This window comes from Triturus cristatus, chromosome 11, assembly GCF_964204655.1.
Source record: "Triturus cristatus chromosome 11, aTriCri1.1, whole genome shotgun sequence".
NCBI classification, from domain to species: Eukaryota; Metazoa; Chordata; class Amphibia; order Caudata; family Salamandridae; genus Triturus; species Triturus cristatus.
In genome coordinates this window covers 100,336,576-100,359,069 of record NC_140594.1, presented here as the reverse complement: position 1 = coordinate 100,359,069, position 22,494 = coordinate 100,336,576, and the positions used below count along the sequence as shown (strand labels likewise).

The window sequence follows — 22,494 nt, the reverse complement described above, 5'->3', positions numbered from 1 at the left end:
GAAACCCGGAAATGTAACTTCGACGGCTCTATCTCTGCCAGTTTAAGCCGCGAGCCAGGGCAAAATAGATAAAGAAAAGACACTGAGAAAGTGCAATGAAAATAAAAATAGAGGGGTACCGAGTCACATGAATAAGAAAAGCAAAAATCAAGAGCATTGAGACACGTGATGCACCGAACAGAAAGGAACAGCAAATATAAAACCAATGGCACGGAGGACGATGTAAAGAATAGGAAGAATGAGGTCTGCACACACAAAACATACAGCCACAAGCTCTGACAAGCACACACACACACATGGGTGTGCACACACAACCGCATACTGGCACATATGCATACATACAATCATACACACATGCACAAAAATGCTCCTGTATGCACACACTCGCGCAAAAACGCATTCAAACTAGGCCTGGGAAAAAATTTCGTTCCGTTCGCGGAAATTGCGATAATTTGACATTTTTGCGTTCCGCGGAGAGCGCGAAAATGTCAAAAATTCCGGTTTCCGCAGCTTGGCGATAATTTGTTTCTTGCTCGCGCTGTAAAATGATACATTCTCGCGCGCGCGCGATCGCCTTACCTGAATCCCTGCGTTCGCCGACAAGTTTTCTTGATCCGGTCGCGTTCTCCATGAGATGTTGTATTGTTTTTAGCCATTTGCGCTGTCTCGCGACAGTTCGCGCCCGCAGTGACGTCATGCGTCGCGCGATCACGTCTTTCTTCTCGCGATCATGCACCGCGAGAACAACTCAAAACAAGATGGCCGCGCCCGCAAGCAACCACATGGGTAAGTTGGCGACCCGCAACCATGCAGAAAATCTCGCGAACATGCCGGAAAAAAACTTCCGCATCTTCGCGATATTTCTGCTTGTTTGCGATAATTTTAAACATTCTCGCGATAATTTGCGAAGGTTAATTCCGCAAATTCCGCCCACCCCTAATTCAAACACACACACAAAGCACTTTCTTTTTCTAGGGGCGGAGCGAGCCCCTCAGCTAAAGTGAACTTGGCCCTGGAAAGCGAGCGTTCAACAGACAGCACGCTGCAGGCACCCACACGTCTCAACGGGCTGCTGTTTGTCTCGCGAAGGAACAACTGAGGCAGACTTCTTGAAGAGGCATTTTTGTGTAGAAAGTGTGTGGGCTTCGGCCGGCAACGCACGAGGGGCATTTAAAAGCAAAAAGGCCAGTCTCGGATTTTTGAGTTTCTGAAATATAGTGGGATTGACGGTCTTAACTCGAGGTTCACGATCCCAAACAGCACGTGTCACTTTCATGGTTAGAAGGACCTGTATGTGAGGTGCTGTGGGGTACTAACTGCACAACTAAAGACCACAGTTTAAAGTGCACTTTGCCCTCAGTCGCTGGCCACCCAACTCCGTCTCTGCCCCCTGTCTCAACCCAGCCATGGTTCAAGGTTGGAAGTAATGTGGAAAGCGCTGAAGTGTCAGTGAATTTTATACCAAATGCACCAACCATTCTCCACTAGTGAGAAAATATGCTGGGGAGTCGAAATTTGCTGTGTGAGGCACCCTGACATATGTAAGACGAGCCACAACACAGGCAGTCTTTGAGGCAGGCATCTACGACCCGACTGACTACGCATGCACAGCAATCGGGGCGTTCAGAGTAAACTAGACCAGCTACTCAATTAATTAAGCTTCCATCAACAATGTCCAGTCCAGGCATCTGCATGTGAAAGTCTATTGAGGTAGGACATGCAAACGGGCACCCAATGGGGGCACAAAGCATTGTCGTGCAAACTTCGAACTGCAATGGGCTGTATGACGGGAAAGGGCCCCTTGAGTGCTTTTGTGAAGGAGACTCCACCAGGCCAGATTTAATAACACCAAGGCTGAGTGACCGACTGCTGCTACTGCTGAACAGGAGGAGGTGCCCAGCTGAACACAGCGCCGTCGAGAGAAGTTTCAATGGCAGTACCTCACAGACGAGAAACAACATAGAGCAGGCGGGCTGGCACAAACACTGATTTCATGAACATTTAAGACTTTGGGACATATTTCCAAAAAGCGACGGAGCACGGAGTTAGCCTTCGTGGCTTAATGCCACGCTCCACCACTTCTGAAACGCAGGGATGCACCGTATTTACAACAATATGGTGCAGCCCTGCATTTCCCCCTCCACTGGCGCTAATTTGAGCAGCCTAGCGCCAACATAGGTGACCTCACACCACAGTGCAAGGGTGTCTGCGTTGTGGGGAATGATTGTGTTTGTGCAGGAAGGTGTCCCTTCCTGCATATAAACAATCTTCAATGCACAATGCAGCACACATAAAAGCAGCAAAAACGGGGAGAAATAAAGCATTTCTCCTCATTGTGCCCTGTTAAGACCAGGTTTGCCACTTTTGTAAATATGGGGCAACGTCAAAATCAATGGGTGTTGCGGCGGAACGCCCACTGCAATACCCATTGGCTTAATGCTGCGTTGTAAATAGGGCAAAATCCATATCGCCATCACAACATCAAAAAAGGACGTTCTGGTGGTGATAGGGGCTTGTAAATATGCCCCTTTGTCTTTAAGTTAACATTTCATCTCAGTCTGTCTGAGATAAAATGTTAACTTAAAGACAAAGTCTTAAATGTCCGTGAATTTCAATGTTTACACCACTACCGGCCCGACTGCCGCCATTTTGTAACCGATGTACTATGTGTATAACGCACCAAGCAATAGGTCAAGTGAAGTGATTTTTAAACCTGGGCGTTGGGCTCAGGAAGATTTCAGGCAATGTCACACGCAAACACAAGTTCAGGGAGTTAAGCACGTTATACACTCCCAGTCTCACACAAACAAATAATAGGCCCTGGCGGGTAATGTAGAACATTTATTTAAAACATGGCTGTCTGAGTTGGACTCGGGAACGTTTCAGGGTCACAAACGTAGTCAGAGTGGGAGTCCAAGCAGTCCAAGTGCCTTCAACAAGACACTAATGATGAAAACAAATTCATATTTTTCAGAAATATGCAGACACATACTTTCAAAGGAAAAAATGAAACTTAAAGGAAACCAAACTCCTCTGCAAAAAATGTACTCCCTGAAGAGTCATGTGTAGGAAGGTAGAATCTGACTGCATGGTTACCCCCACTTTTTGCCTGGAGTTTTGCTGGATTTCGACTTAGTTTGACTGGGACTGTTAATAAGGATCCCAGTCTATCTGCTTGCTCCCTAAAATTGATTGCATGTACTTTAGGTACACCACAGATTGGATTCTGGGGTACCCTTATAAGTCCCTAGTATATGGTATCCTATATACCCAGGGCATAGGTACCCCAGAGGCCTCTCAGGGGCTGCAGCATGTATTATACCACCCCTGGGAGACCATGCAAAATGACACCCCAGGTCTGCTACAGCAGCCTGTGTAAGGTGGTGTATTCACCCCTTAATTAGGTATAGGTTCACTATATCTACCCATATCACTGCACATATAAACCTATCAGTCACCCCAATGGCAGGCCTTATCGATCCTGAATGCAGGGTGTTGGGTTTTATGTGAGAGGGTGCCCATGGATGAGCAGAACCCCTCTGCAGCCTTCGGAACCTTTATTCTGGGGTTGTTTGTGATGCAGCCAAACCATATACTCTTACGTGCATTATAAACTTGCGGTAAATGCTAACTTTGGATTGGCTGCATGGAAACATGTCGTGTTTGGTGTCAAACACCTTGGAATCATACCTCCCCGCCAGTAACTGGCGGGGGAGGTATGATTCCATCCTACTACAGGGAGAAATATGACTTCACCGGTACACCCGGTACCAGCTTCACAGAACCCTGGCATCACAAAATGGATGCTGCCAGACACAGACACGAGTCTACCCTCCTGCTGCTGGACGAAACTCCGGCAGAGGAGGCTGAACAATAGGTTTTCTGTCACAGGAAGGTGTGACCACCCCCCAGAAAGGCTTTAGTGTATTGGGGCTGGGTGGGTGCACTCCAAGAGTGCTTTGATGTCTGCACTTGGGGCACATTTGGTGTCCCTGTGCATAGTCCAGCTCAAACCGGTTGCAGGGCCTACCAGCCCCTGCTTTGGCACGAAACTGGACAAAGGACATGGGTGTAGCCACCCCTCTGTCCTGACACTCCCATTGGTGGGTCCCCAGAGTTTGTCCTACCCCTTCCTTGGGTATAAAGTAGGAACCCCTGGCTACAGGACTTTAGATTTACCTGGACGAAATTCTGCTACAAAATCCCAGAACTTCAACTATCTACAAACGTTTTATGACCGAAGAATCTCCCTTGGAGTAAAGGAGTTACCCCCCTGTAAGGCAGGCACCAAAGATGCATCTCTCTGGTTTGCAACTACGCAGTTCCTGAAGGACTCTGAAGACTTTGCAACACAGGAGATGGGTTTCCAAGCTCCCTCAAGGCCGATCCGTGCTCTCAGCAAACCTGAGATCCAAAGCCCTCGTGGGGACCGGCAACCCGAATCCCTGGACACCGTGCACATTTGCAGCAGCATATGCTTTTTGGTGATCCCTGAGGCTGTGTTTTGGCCTACTTATAGTCCAGATTCAGAGCAGTGATTGCACCAAAGATTACTGGCCTACACTCCTCGAGTGTCCCGTGGGCTGGTATTTAGTGATTTCTCTAGAGTTCCCTTCGCGATCCCTTGACCGTCGACTTGTGGGTCCCTAAGAAGGGTACTTTAACTTTCAACAGGCTTACCTGGTTGCTCCAGACGTGCCCTGACTCTCCATCACTTGGGGAGTCCACAGGACCTTGCTGGTCCACACCGAAGCCGTTTTACTCTCACCGCGTGGGTTGCGGTTGCCAAGGCTTGTTGGTCTCCAATCCAGGCACCGACCCCCCCAGCACTCGACATCCTTCGTGGGACAGCTCGCCTGTGGACTGTGGTCATCATCGACGCCTCCTGGTCCCGGAGTCAAGCTTCACCTCTTCACACCTGAAACACCCGACATTGGTGGCATTGGTCTACCATGCCCCTGGTCACCCTGAAGTGACCCAGACTCTTTTCCCTCTGCTTTCAGGTTCTTCACATCTCCGATTCAGGCTTGGATCACACCGGACACTTTTCCTCTTCACGGCAGCAGCACTTGGCAGCAACTCTCCATTGAAAACAACGAAGATTCCAACACCATTTGACAGCTATGCAGCCGGCTTCCCTGGGGTAGGTAACACGAGTACTCCGGTGCTCACATGGGTGCTGGCCTTAGAACCTTCTAAGTCTCCAAGGGTTTGTTCCAAGTCCTCTCCTAAGTGTCCTTAATATTTAAAATTCCAACCACGACTTTCCCATAGGATTGTACGGAGCTCGCGGCTGTGTTCTCACACTGCACGCGTCCCCCGTGGGTCCCTTGTGTCACTACCTTGGGTGGTTCCTTGGGGTCCCAGCGATTCTACGTGTTCTAGCCACTGTGTCTAGTCAAGTCAAGGTTCTTATACCACTTTCTTAATATATGGTTTGGTCTCCCCCTGGGGCCCATTGTATATTGTGCTATTTACTGTTGTTCTAGTGCTTTAATATTGTGTATCTTGTTCTCTAATCTCATAAAGAGGTTAGTAGAGAGTGTTTAGAAATAAATACATATATTTTATATATACCCTGTGTGGTTTTCCTTTCATTTGGCCATTCAGGAGGTTATAATCTGGTAAACTTAGCTGCTTTACATTCCTTCGAGACTTAGCCTGAAGGCTGCTCTCCATCGCTACCACTAGGATAGGTTTCGATAAAGGTTGTCTTTAACCTAATCATCAATAAGGGTTGTTTGGATTGCTACAAGGTGCCCACTTTAATTAGTGGACCGCATATACCAGGCCAACTTCTCACATCATGGGCAACCCTACTGGCTAAAACCCAAACAAAAAAATGTCAAAACAGATGTAAAGGTATTCCAAGTCTGTGCAGATGCTTAATCACACTGCTGTGACCCACCCCCCGCTCTCTAACTGCGCAGGGTGAGAGGTATCTAGACTTTAGTGTGCATGTCACAATGGCCACCGAAAGTCAACCGGCCAACCTGACGTGCGCAGTGCGAGTGCAGTGCAACAATCCCATTGCGTAGCATTCATGGCTACGAGTAGTACTACTAGTGCCTGCTGTCAATGATAAGCCCCACCCCCACATGCTCTACCTCGTAACCGCACCCTCCTGCTGCAACCAGGCCCGCCGTGGCTTGAAAACAAAATGCTGTGGCCTGAAACAAAAATGTCAACAACAACAAATCATAAAGGGGTTAATGGGGAGCACTCTATGAGGTTAAGGGGGGCACTCTGGGGTTGGGGGGCAACATAAATAAGGGGGCAACGCCTGACGTCCCAATAGAAGAACCGCCTCCGAATTGCCTCTTTAGAAGCACAGATGAGGTCGCCATATTCACCAAAATGGAATTCACTTAGGGGTGTGTGGAAATAGATCCTGCTAAAAGCTATCCTTTTGCCAAGAGCTTTAAAAAGAGGCTTGGTAAAGGTCCTTCCATTATTTTAGAGCAATATCCTTGATTACATAATGGAAAGGCAAATTACCAACATTTCAGTAAGTATAATGGCTCCTTCCTCCTCTTTTGTTTGCCCACATGTACCAAACACATGAACTTCACATCCACTCTAGACTCCTGACAGACAGAAGCAGCGGAGCCTCTATTGAAGTGTGCCCTGGGCAAAGAGCGGATACTCCACAGCAAAACCTGTCTTTGTTGTTGTGAGAAGGAAAAACATACCAGAAATGGAAACGAGACAATGTGGATGGAGAAGAGCATGCAGGCAGAGACGCTGACATGTAGAGGTAGAAAGGTGAGAAAAGCCAGGCTGGCTAGTGGCCGTGACAGGAGCAGCAAGGTTGCCGTGTCGGTCTGGACAGGAGTGACCTCAGCGAGGCATGCAGAGCGCAAAGAGGTGTGATGAAGGAAGCGGGTACCCACGCAGGGCGAGGGCGCGGATAGCTCTGCGGTGAGCAGCGAGGGTGCCAGACTTACTTGTAGGTCAGGTCCGTCTTCTCCCAGCGCCCCCCCGAAAGCACAAAGCGTTTCTGGCGATTCCGGCCAATCTGGCCATCAGGCTGCACCGGGAAGTCCGGCACGCCGCAGCGGGGCGGGTTCCAGTGCGTCGACTGCTGGTTGTCGGGGCCGGGAGACAAGGCCTGCTCAGACGAGAGATGCTCCTTGCTGCTGTCAAAAGCGAAGATCCAGGGGGGCTGCTCCTTCCAGCTCTGGGACTTCTGCACCCAGCCCTAGGATCACAGAAAGAAGCCCGAATTAGATGGCCAATCACGTCTGTGTGTCACTACCCTACATATAGAGTTAATACTATCATTTGCATGCACAGGTTTTGCCATTTATGGACATTGTGAATACAAGGTACTACAATTACCCGATGTAATGACTCTAAGTTTAGCGGCCTCAGAAGAGGAGAATGCACAGCTGGCCTTGAAAGGTGTGGCCTCCGTGTCACTGCAGATGTGCTCGCGTTAGTCATATTCAATGTCACTTATTGCTGTGTACCAGTCCGTGCTCATGTCCTAAGCACTTAGGGTGGAAGACGCGTTCTGTGACCATGAGCAACCACAGTCAAATCTCACGTCAGGCCCTTCTGCGGCCTATGTAAAAAATTTTAAGTGGTTTCATTATCCATGACATGTCAATCACTTGTGGGCATAAACAGTTTGCCGTAAATGTAATGAATGTGAAAAGCATCTGTAGGCCCTCTGGGCACATGTGGTAGATACAACAAGGGGGCGCGTCAAAGTCAGCCCTGCATTCAAGCACGCTCTGATGAACGAACGGTCTTTAAGGACCCATCGGTCAGATTGCGTCAGGTGCCGGGTGTGAGGTGCACTGGGCATGAATGACGCACGGTGGGCGCCCTGCCATCTCTCAATCGGTTCGAATTGGACCTGTGCTCTTGCTTCATTAGCACCTAACCCTATTCCGAACAGACTAACATGTATAGATGATTTGCATAGCCCTCGTTCATGACTGCGTGCATCATCGGTACCTGAGTTATGGCTGTATGTTTCAAAACGAGACGTCTTTGATTTGCTTCAGTCGCCTCGCCAGGGCACATATTGAGAACAGCCGTCCACTTTAGCTCACTCAAGCACAGATGATATGCATTTGTGAAATATCTTTTAACATAGTGTTTCATACATTGACTGAAATATACTAAATATATTAGTGATAGTGGATTCCGAGGCACATGCTGAGGTCGAAGGGCCTGCTGGCCTCGTGTTGCATCTGTGCCGAGAGCCATGCCAAGGCTTTCCCGAAGGGGGCGCGCATTCAAGCCATGGGTCTGGCCCGGGCATCCGTTCTCTCCTTTCTGTAAATAATCCCATGTGGCTAATCCCATGCGGTGCAGTCTTTTCTCGTCCAAGAATGGGTTGGGCCATCATGTCCTTACAGCTGCATAGGTAGAGAATCACTTTTTCCTTGCTGGCCCCCACCCCCTCTGACGTTTGTGCCATTAGAGCGCTCTCATCCACTGGGCCAGGACTGCCTGCCCAGGGTGGAGTTATCAGTTCCAGGGCCGAAATGACTGGACATGTGGGCGCATTGGCCCTCCCTTGGCGGTCTGCACGGTGAAGGGTGGGCTGCTATCAGGGCTGGTTGCACTGCCTGGTAGAGCACTGAACGCGCGCAGCTAATGTATGTAAAAAGGTCGGATTTAATTTGCACCTTTTGAAGCTTTTTTCTCAAAATGTGTTTGCGGTGCAGCCCCTCAACACAGGTATCCAGTCAACAAAAGATTGCTTGCTCCCTCTGCTCACCAGCACAGAGCTGTGTGGGGCTGGTTTGCACATTGTTGCCAGGGCTCAATTTGACTCCCAGTCACTTCTCAGCAGTGGTGCAATACTTATTATGGTAGAGTACCTGCACTTCTCAGCAGTGGTGCAATACCTATAATGGTAGAGTACCTGCACTTCTCAGCAGTGGTGCAATACCTATAATGGTAGAGTACCAGCACTTCTCACCAGTGGTGCAATACTTATTATGGTAGAGTACCTGCACTTCTCAGCAGTGGTGCAATACTTATTATGGTAGAGTACCTGCACTTCTCAGCAGTGGTGCAATACTTATTATGGTAGAGTACCTGCACTTCTCAGCAGTGGTGCAATACCTATAATGGTAGAGTACCAGCACTTCTCAGCAGTGGTGCAATACTTATTATGGTAGAGTACCTGCACTTCTCAGCAGTGGTGCAATACCTATAATGGTAGAGTACCAGCACTTCTCACCAGTGGTGCAATACTTATTATGGTAGAGTACCTGCACTTCTCAGCAGTGGTGCAATACTTATTATGGTAGAGTACCTGCACTTCTCAGCAGTGGTGCAATACTTATTATGGTAGAGTACCTGCACTTCTCAGCAGTGGTGCAATACTTATAATGGTAGAGTACCAGCACTTCTCAGCAGTTTTGCAATACCAATTATGGTAGAGTACCTGCACTTCTCAGCAGTGGTGCAATACTTATTATGGTAGAGTACCTGCACTTCTCAGCAGTGGTGCAACACCTGTAATGGTAGAGTACCAGCACTTCTCACCAGTGGTGCAATAGTTTTTATGGTAGAGTACCAGCACTTCTCAGCAGTGGTGCAATACTTATTATGGTAGAGTACCTGCACTTCTCAGCAGTGGTGCAATACTTATTATGGTAGAGTACCTGCACTTCTCAGCAGTGGTGCAATACTTATTATGGTAGAGTACCTGCACTTCTCAGCAGTGGTGCAATACTTATAATGGTAGAGTACCAGCACTTCTCAGCAGTTTTGCAATACCAATTATGGTAGAGTACCTGCACTTCTCAGCAGTGGTGCAATACTTATTATGGTAGAGTACCTGCACTTCTCAGCAGTGGTGCAACACCTATAATGGTAGAGTACCGGCACTTCTCAGCAGTGGTTCAATACTTATTATGGTAGAGTACCTGCACTTCTCAGCAGTGGTGCAATACTTATAATGGTAGAGTACCAGCACTTCTCAGCAGTTTTGCAATACCAATTATGGTAGAGTACCTGCACTTCTCAGCAGTGGTGCAATACCTATTATGGTAGAGTACCTGCACTTCTCAGCAGTGGTGCAATACCTATTATGGTAGAGTACCTGCACTTCTCAGCAGTGGTGCAATACTTATTATGGTAGAGTACCTGCACTTCTCAGCAGTGGTGCAATACTTATAATGGTAGAGTACCAGCACTTCTCAGCAGTTTTGCAATACCAATTATGGTAGAGTACCTGCACTTCTCAGCAGTGGTGCAATACTTATTATGGTAGAGTACCTGCACTTCTCAGCAGTGGTGCAACACCTGTAATGGTAGAGTACCAGCACTTCTCACCAGTGGTGCAATACTTTTTATGGTAGAGTACCTGCACTTCTCAGCAGTGGTGCGAGTGGTGCGATACTTATTATGGTAGAGTACCTGCACTTCTCAGCAGTGGTGCAATACTTATCATGGTAGAGTACCTGCACTTCTCAGCAGTGGTGCAACACCTATAATGGTAGAGTACCTGCACTTCTCAGCAGTGGTGCAATACTTATAGTGGTAGAGTTCCAGCACTTCTCAGGAGGAAACAACAGCTCTAATCAGTGAGTACCCGCAGTTCTATATTTCCCTTTAGAGTACTGGATGAGAGCCACTGAGGCATGCCCACCAGGGTGGACGTGTCAACTCTTAACAAACCCATTTCACTGGCTTTGTGTGTGTGTGCGTGTGCGTGTGTGTGTTTTCATGAATATACAGCACACACCAGCAGTAGTTTACTTCTTAACCCTTAACTGGCTCCTTTGGAACCATTGGTTTTTCCTAGTATGTGATTTTCCTAATAAGGAGTTCCCTGTATTATTCTCTACCAATAGCCCAGTAAACACGTTTCTTGGAAGGAGTGAACTGATCAAGTTTCAGACGGGGATCCTACAGGGCAAAGGTCACATTCCATTGTATTGCCAGAGTAAATCATAACTGACTTCGAGAAAACACTGCTTAAAGCCCCGCAGAGTCCATCGCTCTAAACACTTTAGTAGGAAACTCATTGGGGTGTGGAGGGAGGGGTTTTCCAAGGAGAAGCAAAAAACGTTTGCGGTGCAAATGAGAGTTCTGTATCTCACCTGCACATTCCGTGTGTAGGGTTCATTTTCATGTGAGCACTGCTGAAAAACGTCAACAATGGCAGCTTCCCACGACCACACCTTGCATTCTTCAACTGCCGAGAAAGTTGTAAATTCGCTCAAAACATAGATATAAATCCACGTGATACAATGCGCAGCTTTCACTGGGGGAGTTTTTGAATCGACCTGCTAGATTTCTATCTTCAGTAGTGCTTTGTAGAGGGCGTCGGCGCTATATAAATGCATAGCACACATGTCCCGGTGTGCCCTGCCTCCCAGATCTCTCGGTGAGGGGGGCTCCGCCCTGGGTCCCAGACCCTCGCCTCACAGCAGCGGGGCAGCGTGCACCTGCCCCGGGCGCTAGGCCTGCCGGAGCCCAGCTGTGCTTGTTATGTCAGCCGGGAGGGTGTGACAGGAAGTGTGCTTAACAAGAGTCCAGCAACTAAAGAAAGGAAATGGCAGCATTCCTACACCCCCACCCCCACTCCCTTTAACCCCCACCTGCTCCCCTTACACCTGCAATCGAAGAATAAGACGCCCAGGCCTACAGCTGCAACCCCTCCTGGCTGCTATAAAGATGCGTGCTCCCTGCGGCTTCGGGTCCGGGGAGGGGGAGGGGGTGGCAAGAAGGAAACAGCCCCCACGCCAACAGCAGGTTGCGGAAAGAGTAGGGGACCTTCTGGAGAGGTCTGCGGCTGCACTGGGGAGGGGGAGGGTGGACAGGGAAGTCCAGCTGCAGCCCTCTAATAAAATGTTACATCTGCTTTGTTCACCTGCATCCCGCACCCTAGGGAGACCCCCGCCCCCCGTGTAAGTGTGAGCAAATATCGCGTGCACCGAGTGACGTTCACACAGTGCCTTCCTGATGTGGTGGGGTTTCGGATATTGACAGGGAACCAAACTACTCTCTGGCACATGCATCAAGCTAGGATTTTGCGAGTCCTTAATTGCGAATATAAAGGATTCGCAATTAAGGACTCGCAAAATCCTATGCATGTAGGAATCGCTATAATAATAGCGATTCCTACACATTCCTTATTTATTTGCGACTCGCAAATTGCGAGTTGCAAATAAGGAATAGCTTCCCATTCATTCCTATGGGCCTACAGGCCCATAGGAATGAATGGGAAATTGCAAGCGCAATTTGCGAGTGCCAATAGGTACTCGCAAATTGCGCATGCAATTTCAGGGTGCAAAGGTGTCAAAAGGACACCCTGTTGGACCCCTGGAATTGACCTGTGCACATATTTTGCGCACAGTGCGCAACATGAAACTTTGAAAAATGCACAAATGTGCTTTTTTCAAAAGTTTTGCAAATTACCATGAAGACCAACTTCATGGTAATTTGTGCACCCTATTAGCGAAATCGCTAACGTTTTTACTTTAATTCATTGCATTTAAGGAATCTCAATTTGGGATTCCTTAAATGCAATCGCAATTTAAGTAATCGCAATTTTGAGATTACTTAAATTGCGATTTTTGCATTTGGGATGATGCATCCCAAATGCAAAAATACCGGTCGCAAAGGGGCAGATTCTGAGAATCTGCCCGTTTGCGACCGGTTCTTTGTTTGATGCATGCGGCCCTCTGACTTTTAACTGCTTCTGCAAACCCCTTTTGCCGCCTTGTAGGAAATGTTTTGTTGTGTTTCACTGTGCATTTAGCACGAGTGTGGCGGCTTCTCCCAGGTTTTAAGTGAAGGTCTCACGAAGTATTGCCGCTCAATCTCCCTTCCAAGGACGTTAGATAGTCCCAGGTCCCCAGGGTTACCTTTAGTCTGTCCCGTGCTTTTTTTCCAACAGCGCTGTGCCTGTTGGGACTTGTAATTCCAGCTTTTCCCCTTGAAACACAATAGTGATGCAGGGGTGCTTCAGCGCCCCCAAAATAAACATGCTGGAGTTCAGTAGGTGAATCACTATCAGCCTCAACGCATCCGTCACGACAGCCACCTTTCCCAACGCATAGAAACACGCAGAGGTCAGACCTCTCCTAAAGAAACACTCCACAGACCCCAGCGATCTCCAGAACTGTGCCCCATCTTGCTGCTCCCGTTCCTTGTCCTATGGAGTGCTTGCATTGCACTGCGTATGTGGCTATTTACATATCAAAAATATGCTAAATCATCACTCATTAAATTAATTATCTCATAGATGAATTGTGTACACAAAGCAATTGTTTTTTCCACTTTTTTAAAGTTGTTATGCGGACTCAAAATGCGAGCCAGACCTACTGACTTTGCCAGTGCTAATTTTGTTTTCCAAAAACAACCACCCAACTAAAGCATTGTGCCTGACGTGCTGGGAGGTTTCTCTGAGAGCATGGCGGACATTTTTGGTGTTTTTTTGCCGTCCAGCGTTTTCAGACTGGACTAGCATGACAGTCATGGAGTTGCAATGTCCGCAATGAATAGGGCAGGCATTCTGTGACCCTGTCAGCAGGAAGGTGCCCACTTGAAGAGTGTTTCCGCCAGCTTAGTGGCTCCCCCATCTGAAACCTATCACTGCCCGCACTTCTTAAAGAAACCGTCACATAGGAGTTGGACAGATTGATGCCCTGTTGTTGCCTAAATCTTGGCTATGCCCATGTTCTTGTGCCTTCTCCAGTCTTAACTTACTGAGGAAGGTATCAAAACACGTGCTTTGCCTCCCCAAATGAGCATCCAAGGGATATGTTAATTGTGACACCCTTATCAACAAACTGAGGAATGCCGGAGTTTCAGGTGGTGTTATCACCTGGCTGCAGTCCATCTTGGAAGGTAGGACTTTTCAGGTCTTTGAAGGCGGTAATACCTACAAGGGTATGTCACTCAGATGAGGACTTCCTCAGGGCTCGTCCCTGAGTCCTACATTGTTTAATGTTTATATAAGACCCCTCGCAGATATTGTTCTTCCACATGGTATTAATATAGCCACGTATTCCGATGACACTCATCTAGTTGTGGCTTTAAATCACTCTGAGAACTCGCCATCTTGTTTAGGATCCTGCTTATAAAAAGTGTCTCTACCCCTCCTTTGACCTTTCTTTTCCATCTCTTACTCATACTACATTTCCCTCACTTCCCTTCTCTCTGCCATCTCTATTTTACTTTCTCTCTCTTTTACTCACTCTCTCTCTTCCTCTCCCTGTCCCCTTTTTGTCTCTTGCTCCTTCCTCATCTTGTTTTTCTATCGCTTCCATTTCCCTATCTTCTCTCTAGCTCGTTAAGTCTCTCTTGTTCTCGTTCTCACACTCTCTCCATGTCTCTCTCTTCTTTTTCTTAATTTCTTACTGGGAGAGGAGGTGTGCTTCAGTGGTTAAGTAGAAGAGGAGATCTGACTTATACTCTTGACTTCCCTAGTTAATTGTCGTGTGCTTTCCTTGTTATATTTGCTATCATTTATATTAAGCGCTAAATCAAAACTGTGAATGGCATGTACAGCAACATATCTGCAAATTTTCCCCTCTGTTTCTTATTCACTGACAGCAACTCTTGTGTTTACCTCACTCCTTATTAAAAATAATATAATTTAATGCAGCCCCTCCCCCAGTGATGTGTGAAAACATTGAGAATGCTAAATTGAATTTGGTTAACCAATTTGCAACATAGGAAATGTTTTACATCCCCGTGTCAATGCCTTTACAACGCATAACCTTTACCACACATTTTTCTACAACGAATATGCCTTTATGACGCATGCCTTTACAACGAATTTCTTTGGAAAGGCATATATGTTAAAGGCATATGCGTGGTAAAGGTTTTCCCTGGCCCCTTGCACTCAAACTGGTGCCCTGTGCCCCCCTGGCTCCCAACCCTATTTAATAAATACCCAACCCCTGTCCTGAGCCCTAAAACAGCGCGACCCTCTCCAGCCCCAACATTCCTGATTGATTGGAAAACAACTCAATTGTTCTATTTCGAATCTATGTCCCACTTGTCCACATCTCTCATAAGCTTCCACGTGTTACTCCTAATGCCTGTGTCTCTGCTCCCTCACACATCTCCCACCCATACACATCACTAAGCGTCCTCTCTGTGCCCGCGCCCTCACACACCCTTCCTCTGCTGTCCCTCTGCATGTTTGTAACCTAAAAAGTGCACCGGTATTCTGTGCATTCAGCTACAGAAGACAGGGGTCACTGGGTGACTGAGCACCTGCGCGGGGGGCTTCACTGCAAAGATTTAAGATGAAGGTGGCCACTGCTCAGCCCAGCTTACACCTCAGCAGAGCTCTCCGTGCCCGAGCAGCTCCGCCTGCGCGTGCCGTGGTGGAAGTCAATGTTAAGAGCCGTCGCTGCTGCTCCACCTCCTTGCATCCAGCCATTCTTCCTTTCTGATGCTTCTACAAACTTTTTCTTTGCTCAGAAATTTCGGTAGAAATAGAAAATCTGAAGGATAAGTTCTAAAATTTCCTGGAAAATGTGTGTAAAATTTCGGAAATCTATGGAAAAATAAGGAATCAGCTGCAGTGCTCAGAAGTCTGTGGAGGACTAAGAATTCTCCTTGTTCTGCGCAAAAATCTGTGCCACAGACTTGAACTGTTCCTGGCGACGGCTAGAAAGAGTGCGTACATCTAGATAACGAATCCTTGGGCACAATGTAAGACAGCACATTCACTGGTCTCTAATCTACTCACTGCTCACACAGTAACTTGATTATCTCTGGTGTTGCGACAGTGCAGCAGTCAAAGAGACATATTGCTAACAATGGACATAGAGTGGGCTTTGCATTCACCCCTGTTAACCATAGGCTTTCTAATACCTTCCTCATGCAGCCATTGGTTTCCGACTTCGTCAATCACATTTAAACTCAGCCCAGTGGGGTATTTATTCCTCGCCTAATACTATTAGCTGTCCGGGTGAATCATTTCCTTTCAATTTGAGTGCTTGCATCGATCTGCTTTACGGACTACTTTACAACTATAGCCATTGCACTCCATTCCTGCTGGCTCTACCGTACGAATGCTACATGTGTTAGCACATTAAACCCAGAATTCTTGGCTTTGCTAGTGCTTGTTATATTCTTCCTGACTCTAGTAGCTACTGCCCAGAGGCATACTGCTCCTTAACCACTTTGGGCAAATTCCTGGTTGAACAGTCGCATCAAAGCCACTTGGGGAGAATTCAGGCCGCGTTGCATCACGTGATCACTACCAGACAATTCCAACTTGAAGCTACCGGCTGCCTCAGCAGAGACAATACTGTATGGTACCGGGGATTATTGGTGAATGGGCGGTCAGTCCCAAATGCTAACCAGACTTCATTAAAGAAAGGCATTTCTAAAATCCTTATTACAAGTGAAGCAGGAGCCGGTGTTTTCCTTTTCTGTTGAGGATCCTTTTAAGCCCCTTGAGATCCTAACGGGGGAGTATCTGCACTTTATTAGAACCCTGATTGATTGATTGAATGCTTCGTTGTCGTGACTACAGTAGGATAGGATAGGATAATATTTGTAAAGCGCACTATACCCGACGGTATCAAGGAGCTGGGCAGACAAAAGCAGAGGGAAAAGCGCAGCAGCTGATTAAGAGGGGAACAGCCATGTTTCCCGGAGTTTCCTGAAAGCAGCAAGAGAGCTTGCGTTGGCGATGGAAAGGGGGAGTGAGTTCCAGAGTTTGACAGCAGCAACCGAAAATGAGCGGCCGCCCAATCTGGATTTGCGAAATCTGGGGAGACCAGTTTTTTCTGTGTGGATGATCTCAGAGTCCTCCCTGGAGTATACCATTGAAACAAGGATTTGAGTTGGGGCGAGCCTCTGCTATGCACGGCCTTCTATACCGTACTTAAGACCTTGAATGAATTACGCTCCCTGACAGGGAGCCAGTGTAAGGTACGGATCCCCTCTATGGCAGACTGATGCTTGGGAATATTTAAAGTCAGTCTTGCTGCTGCGTTCTGTACCACCTGAAGCTTATTCAGTGACGTTGCAGTGATATTGAGGTACAGGGCTTTGCAGTAATCAAGACGAGAGGTAATCAGTGCGATGATAGTGGGCCGATGCAATTCACAGGGAATGAGTGGAAGCACCTTTCTGAGGGTTCTTAAAATATAGAAACAAGTACCAACTGTACGATTGACTTGGGCATGAAAGGTCAGGCCCTCATCAAAAATAACCCCCAGATTTTTAGCTGTTTTTACCGAGGCAGGAAGAGGCCCGCATTCTGCAGGCCACCAGGCATTAGACCAGATGGAGTTCTGTGGTCCAAAAACAAGTACCTCGGTCTTGTCTGTATTGATCTTTAGAGAATTGCTCTTCATCCAGCAAATGATGTTTGACATACATAGATTTAACTTCTATGCAACTAAATACAAGTCGTTGGTGATGGGAAAAATAATGTGGGTGTCGTCCGCGTAGGAAAGCACCCGGAATCCATAGGATCTCACCAGTTCGGCCAGAGGGGATACATAAAGATTAAAAAGAGTGAGGCTAAGCGAAGAGCCCTAAGGGACCCCACATGGGATGTCGAATGCTTTTGTTCTGAAGCCTCCGCGGCTGACTGTGTGCATTCTACCTGTTAAAAAGGAATGGAGAAGCTGCAGGGCTTTTCCTTTGACCCCCACTTCCCGCAAGCGTTGGACCATGTGCGCTGGGGAGACGGTGTTGAATGCTGCCGATAAATAAAGCACAATCAACACTGCCGAGCCCCCTTGGTCTACCTGCCACCGAATGCAGTCAGTGGCTGCAGTAAGGGCAGATTCGGTGCTGTGACCAGCGCGGAATCCATCCTGGGAATGATCTAAGATTTCCTCTAAGTCAATGTACTTCAATTCAGTATTAATGAATTCCTCCAGGATTGTTGCCGGAGTGGGAAGAAGGGAGATAGGACGGAAATTCTTTAGCTCCAAGGGGTTGGCATTGGGTTTCTTTAGGAGCGGAAGAACAATGGCTTCCTTCCAGATAGCTGGGTAGCAGCCGGACGAGACTATTCCATTGAATACCTTGCACAGCAATTAGCTGCTAAATGCGGCACCAGTTTAAGTGTGGAGGGCATGCAAGGGTTAGAGGGCACTCTGGATTTAAGACCAAGGAGAAGATCTTTAGTTTGTTGAATCGAAATAGGTGAAAAGGAAGACAAAACGTTCTTCCTGGTGACCTGTAGGCGTTTCTCCATACTCGGTTCACCACTGTCCTCCATGGTTTCCTCACTAACAGACACAATATCTATAGAAGGAGCTAACTCATGGAAGATCTTCAGGACTTTCTCCTGAAAATAGATTGCTACGTTATCGCAGAAATCTTGGGAGGGAATCATAGGTTTGTTGCTGGGGTGGTTCTGAGATTTCCTTAGTTATCTGAAAGAGCGTACTGGAGGAATTGTCTGCTGACAAAATCGTTTCAGTAACAAAATGGGATTTAGCCTGGAAAATGGCATCTTTGTAGTTCCGTAGCAGTGAGCGCTGCTTGGCTTTCTCCCAGGGGCAGGGGTCACTGTGCCATTTGCGTTCTTGTCTACAGCATTCATGCCTCAGGGCCATAAGTTCTTTCGAGAACCATGGGGCAGAAGGTTTTGTCCTTTTAATAATACAGTTTTGGAAAGGGGCAACTGTGTCTAGGGCCCTATTAATCCAGTCCCAAAAGCCCTCTGCTGTATGGGGGGGGAGTGATGTACCTCCTGGCAGGGATCGAGGCCAAGGCAGCCACCCAGCTAGTGGCTGTGATCTTGTCCAATTTTCTGCAGCGACAGTACCCAGTGGGGGGCCCTCCTTCCTTCTGGTGGTAAGGAGGGGGAGATTTAAAATTTGATTAGCCAATGGTCCACCCAGCTGAGGGGTTGGACTGCCTCAATCATCAAGTCATTGTGATTGCTAAAAATGCCATCCAGAGTTTGGCCAGCTGTGTGGGTGGGCAAGTGGACCCGCTGCACAAACCCCATAGAAGACATAAGATCTACAAGGGGGGCTGTCTCTTTATCTAGGTGGTTTTCAAGATGAAAATTGAAGTCCCCTAGGATCGTATAGTGGGCAGTAGTAGCAAATGGTTCAAAGGTTTTGCACCAGGACTCCATAAAGAAGGTCTGAGACGCAAAAGTTCTTGGATAGTTTGATCCTGAGAGAGGCAGCTTCCAGTGTAGTGCCAGGAGTCACTTCCACAGCATTGAGTTTGCATCTGAGGGAGTCCCTAGCCACCAAGGCTAGTCCGCCTCCTCTTCTGTCTGAGTGGTCTTGTTTAAATATAGTATAGCCTGGGGGGACAGCTTCGACCAGGTCGGGGCCTGAACAGACCCCGGCATATATCTCGGTAATGAACAGACAATCTAAATGTTGTGATTGAATTGTCAAGGCACCTTCAGCTTTGTGTTTAATCGTGGAACGAGCGTTCATCAGCGCTCCCCGAAGTGGATCTGTCCTGCCCTCAGCTTTTTTCTTGGTCTCCGTCTTTCCCTCCACTCCCTGCGCTGTTTTGAGACGACCAAGATGGGAAACCCTACTGTTAATGGGCCTTCATTTTCAATGTTGACAGGGTACAGCATCCCCCTTGTTGAAATACCAATTCTCCTTGCACCCCTAGAGATGAGATTTAGGGCGCAGCTCAAGAAGCTGCAACTTGGAGTAAGTTTTAGCCAAGGCGTCCTCATTTCCTGGAGGAAAATGGGCAGCATGCCTAGCCCCTGGCGGGGGCCAGGCGCGGACGGGCGCAGGCGGGCTTGCCTTTGGCACACCCGATGCACGTGTCCGCTGTGCGCTCGTAGATGCATGGGTGTAAATACCCCGAGACCGGGAAGTGCAAAGCGAGCTGGACCGCCGACCTCCGAGAGGTGTCCGGCTCAGAGAAGCACTAAAAAAAATAGAATGACTCTCTCCGCACAAGCGGGAAACCCGCAGCAGACCGGAGAGCTCAGGAATGAAAGAAGTACATCCCTGGAGCAGGGGAAAGAGAGCGCGACTTGTTCGAGTCGCAGGAGAGCTGAAAGCCTAAATGCTGCAGAGAGCGGAAGGTGAGGAGCCAGGAAAAAGACTAGCAGCAATAATACATGAGCTGCTCTCAAAAGTAAAGTGCAGCTTTTTACAGGTCAAAAATGTTACTTTGAAAACTTCAAATAGACATAAATAAGCAGAAATAAGCAGAAAGCTCTTCAGGCAAGCACATTTGTTAAACCTGAGTAGACAGCTGCAGACCCCTCTCCTCTCATCCACTAAAACACTGGGGCGTAAGCATTTGTTTCTGTGTACAGAGCAATCGCAATGTTAAATGTTATAGTATTTATAGAGCGCATGGCTGCCCCAGCAACGGGGCGTCCCAGCGCTAAAAAACGACCAAGTGAGACGACAGAACAGAGGAAAATGAGCATTGCGTAAAGAGCCATCTGGCACATGCAACAACGTAGGCTTTTGCGATTCCTTAATTGCGATTATTAAGGAATCGCAATTAAGGAATTGCAAAAGCTTATGCATGTAGGAATCGCTATACAAATAGCGATTCCTACACATTCCTTAATTGCGACTCGCAAATTGCGGGTCGCAATTAAGGAATGCCATCCCATTCATTCCTATGGGCCTGAAGGCCCATAGGCATGACCTGGAGATTGCATGAGCAATTTGCGAGTACCAGTAGGTACTCGCAAATTGCTCATGCAATTTCAAGGGTGCAAGGGTATCAAAATGACACCCTATTGCACCCTTGAAATTGATCTGTGCACATATGTTGCACACACACAGGCCCTAAGGGCATGTGTGTGAGCAACATGAAACTTTGAAAAATGCACAAAAGTGCATTTTTCAAAGTTTTTGCAAATTACCATGAAGTTCAACTTGATGGTAATTTGCTCCCCCTATTAGCGAAATCGCAATTTTTTTTACTTTAATGCATTGCATTTAAGGAATCTCAATTTGGGATTCCTTAAATGCAATCGCAATTTAAGTAATCGCAATTTAGAGATTCCTTAAATTGCGATTTTTGCATTTGGGATGATGCAAAGGGGCATATTCTGAGAATCTGCCCGTTTGCGACCGGTTTTTCCTTTGGTGCATGTGCCTGCATGTCTTTACCAATCTTCTAAAAGTAAGGTGGTCCAGGGTACTACGGATGTGAATGGGGAGGGAGTTCTAAAGGGCAGGGGCTAACTGCCTAAAAGAGCACCCACCTGCTCTGGTCCTATGTATGCGGGGAATTCTGGTCTGAAGCAAGTCTGCCGAGCGTAGCGGGTGTGTGGGGAACATAAATCGCTCAGGATTCTGGGGCCGCTGTCCACCAAAATTCTGTGAGTGATGCACAGCGTTTTAAAGCGCACTCTCTGTTCAAAAGGAAGCCAGTGAAATCGGCGAATATGCTGTCAATTTGTGTTTTGAGTATGGTGGTCATTTAGGAAAGCGCCGACTCTTGAGTGAGTTGGGGCCATATGTAGAAAGCAAAAAACGCCGAAATTCGGCGAATTTCGGCGTTTGCGATCGCAATTTTGCTAAGTGGTATGTAGGAAGGCAAATCTGCGTGCAAAATAAGGAATCGCTAAATTTGCGATTCCTTATTTTGCAATTGCATTTAAGGAATCGCAAATTTTGAGATTCCTTAAATGCAATGTAAGAAGCACCAAAAAAGTGCAATTTGGCCTTAAGGAATCGCAAATTACCACCAACTACAGGTTGGTGGTAATTTGCGATTTCTTTCAAAAATGCATATTTTTGCATTTTTCAAAGTGGCATGTGGTGCACACACATGTCCTTATGGCATGTATGTGTGCCACATGTGCACCCTTGCTCATTTCAGGGGTGCAACAGGGTGTCCTTTTGACACCCTGGCACACTTGAAATTGCATTCTCAATTTGCGATTCTCTAATTGAGAATCGCAAATTGAGAATGTCTTCCCATTCATATTGATTCAGCCGTGAGCTTTTACATCAACATTCTCCGATTCCCCCACAAACTGGCGTAATACATTTAAAGCATTCTTCTGAGAACACAAGACTAAACTCACTAAACAAAAAAAACATTAAGATGCTCTCGCTCATAGCAGTCGGTTCCGATTACAGAAAAACTGAATTACGCGTCCGTAGAACTTAATTAGGTACGTCCTCTTCCAGCTGTCCCTGAGTACATGTATGGGCATAGACAGAGGACTTTAAACATGGAGACACTGTTTCTAGAAGACACGTAAAAACGAGCAGACATTTTCGAACAGGAAACTTAAGGCCTTGTAGGGACAGCCTAGATGGAAAGGGGTGAGAGGTTGAATTCCCTTTAACAAACTTCAGCGAAAGTAACGGCCATCTTAGTATGGACTAGTTTCGTAATAATAAGGGCGCGAGCAACCAAACAAACGCCAGAAATACTGTTTTTTGTAATATTATAGCCGGAGCAACACAATTTCAAAAATAAATTAATCGGACTTTTTATAATGATAGTATTGTAAATAAGATATAATAATTACATAACTTTCTATGGCGTACTGGATTTTAAAAACTCTCATAAAATGTTTGGAACCGACGTGTACTTGGCGTAATTTGGAAA

General features: G+C 47.2%; 1 protein-coding gene across 1 annotated transcript in view; it reads right to left on the bottom strand.

Moving 5' to 3' along the window:
• Positions 1-22,494, bottom strand: part of MMP11 (matrix metallopeptidase 11) — a 249,563-nt gene that overhangs the window by 66,418 nt on the left and 160,651 nt on the right. Inside the window, exon 2 of the mRNA XM_085633364.1 lies at positions 6,948-7,201. Within this exon, the coding sequence (XP_085489490.1) occupies positions 6,948-7,201 (254 nt within the window). The remainder of the gene's footprint in view (positions 1-6,947; positions 7,202-22,494) is intronic.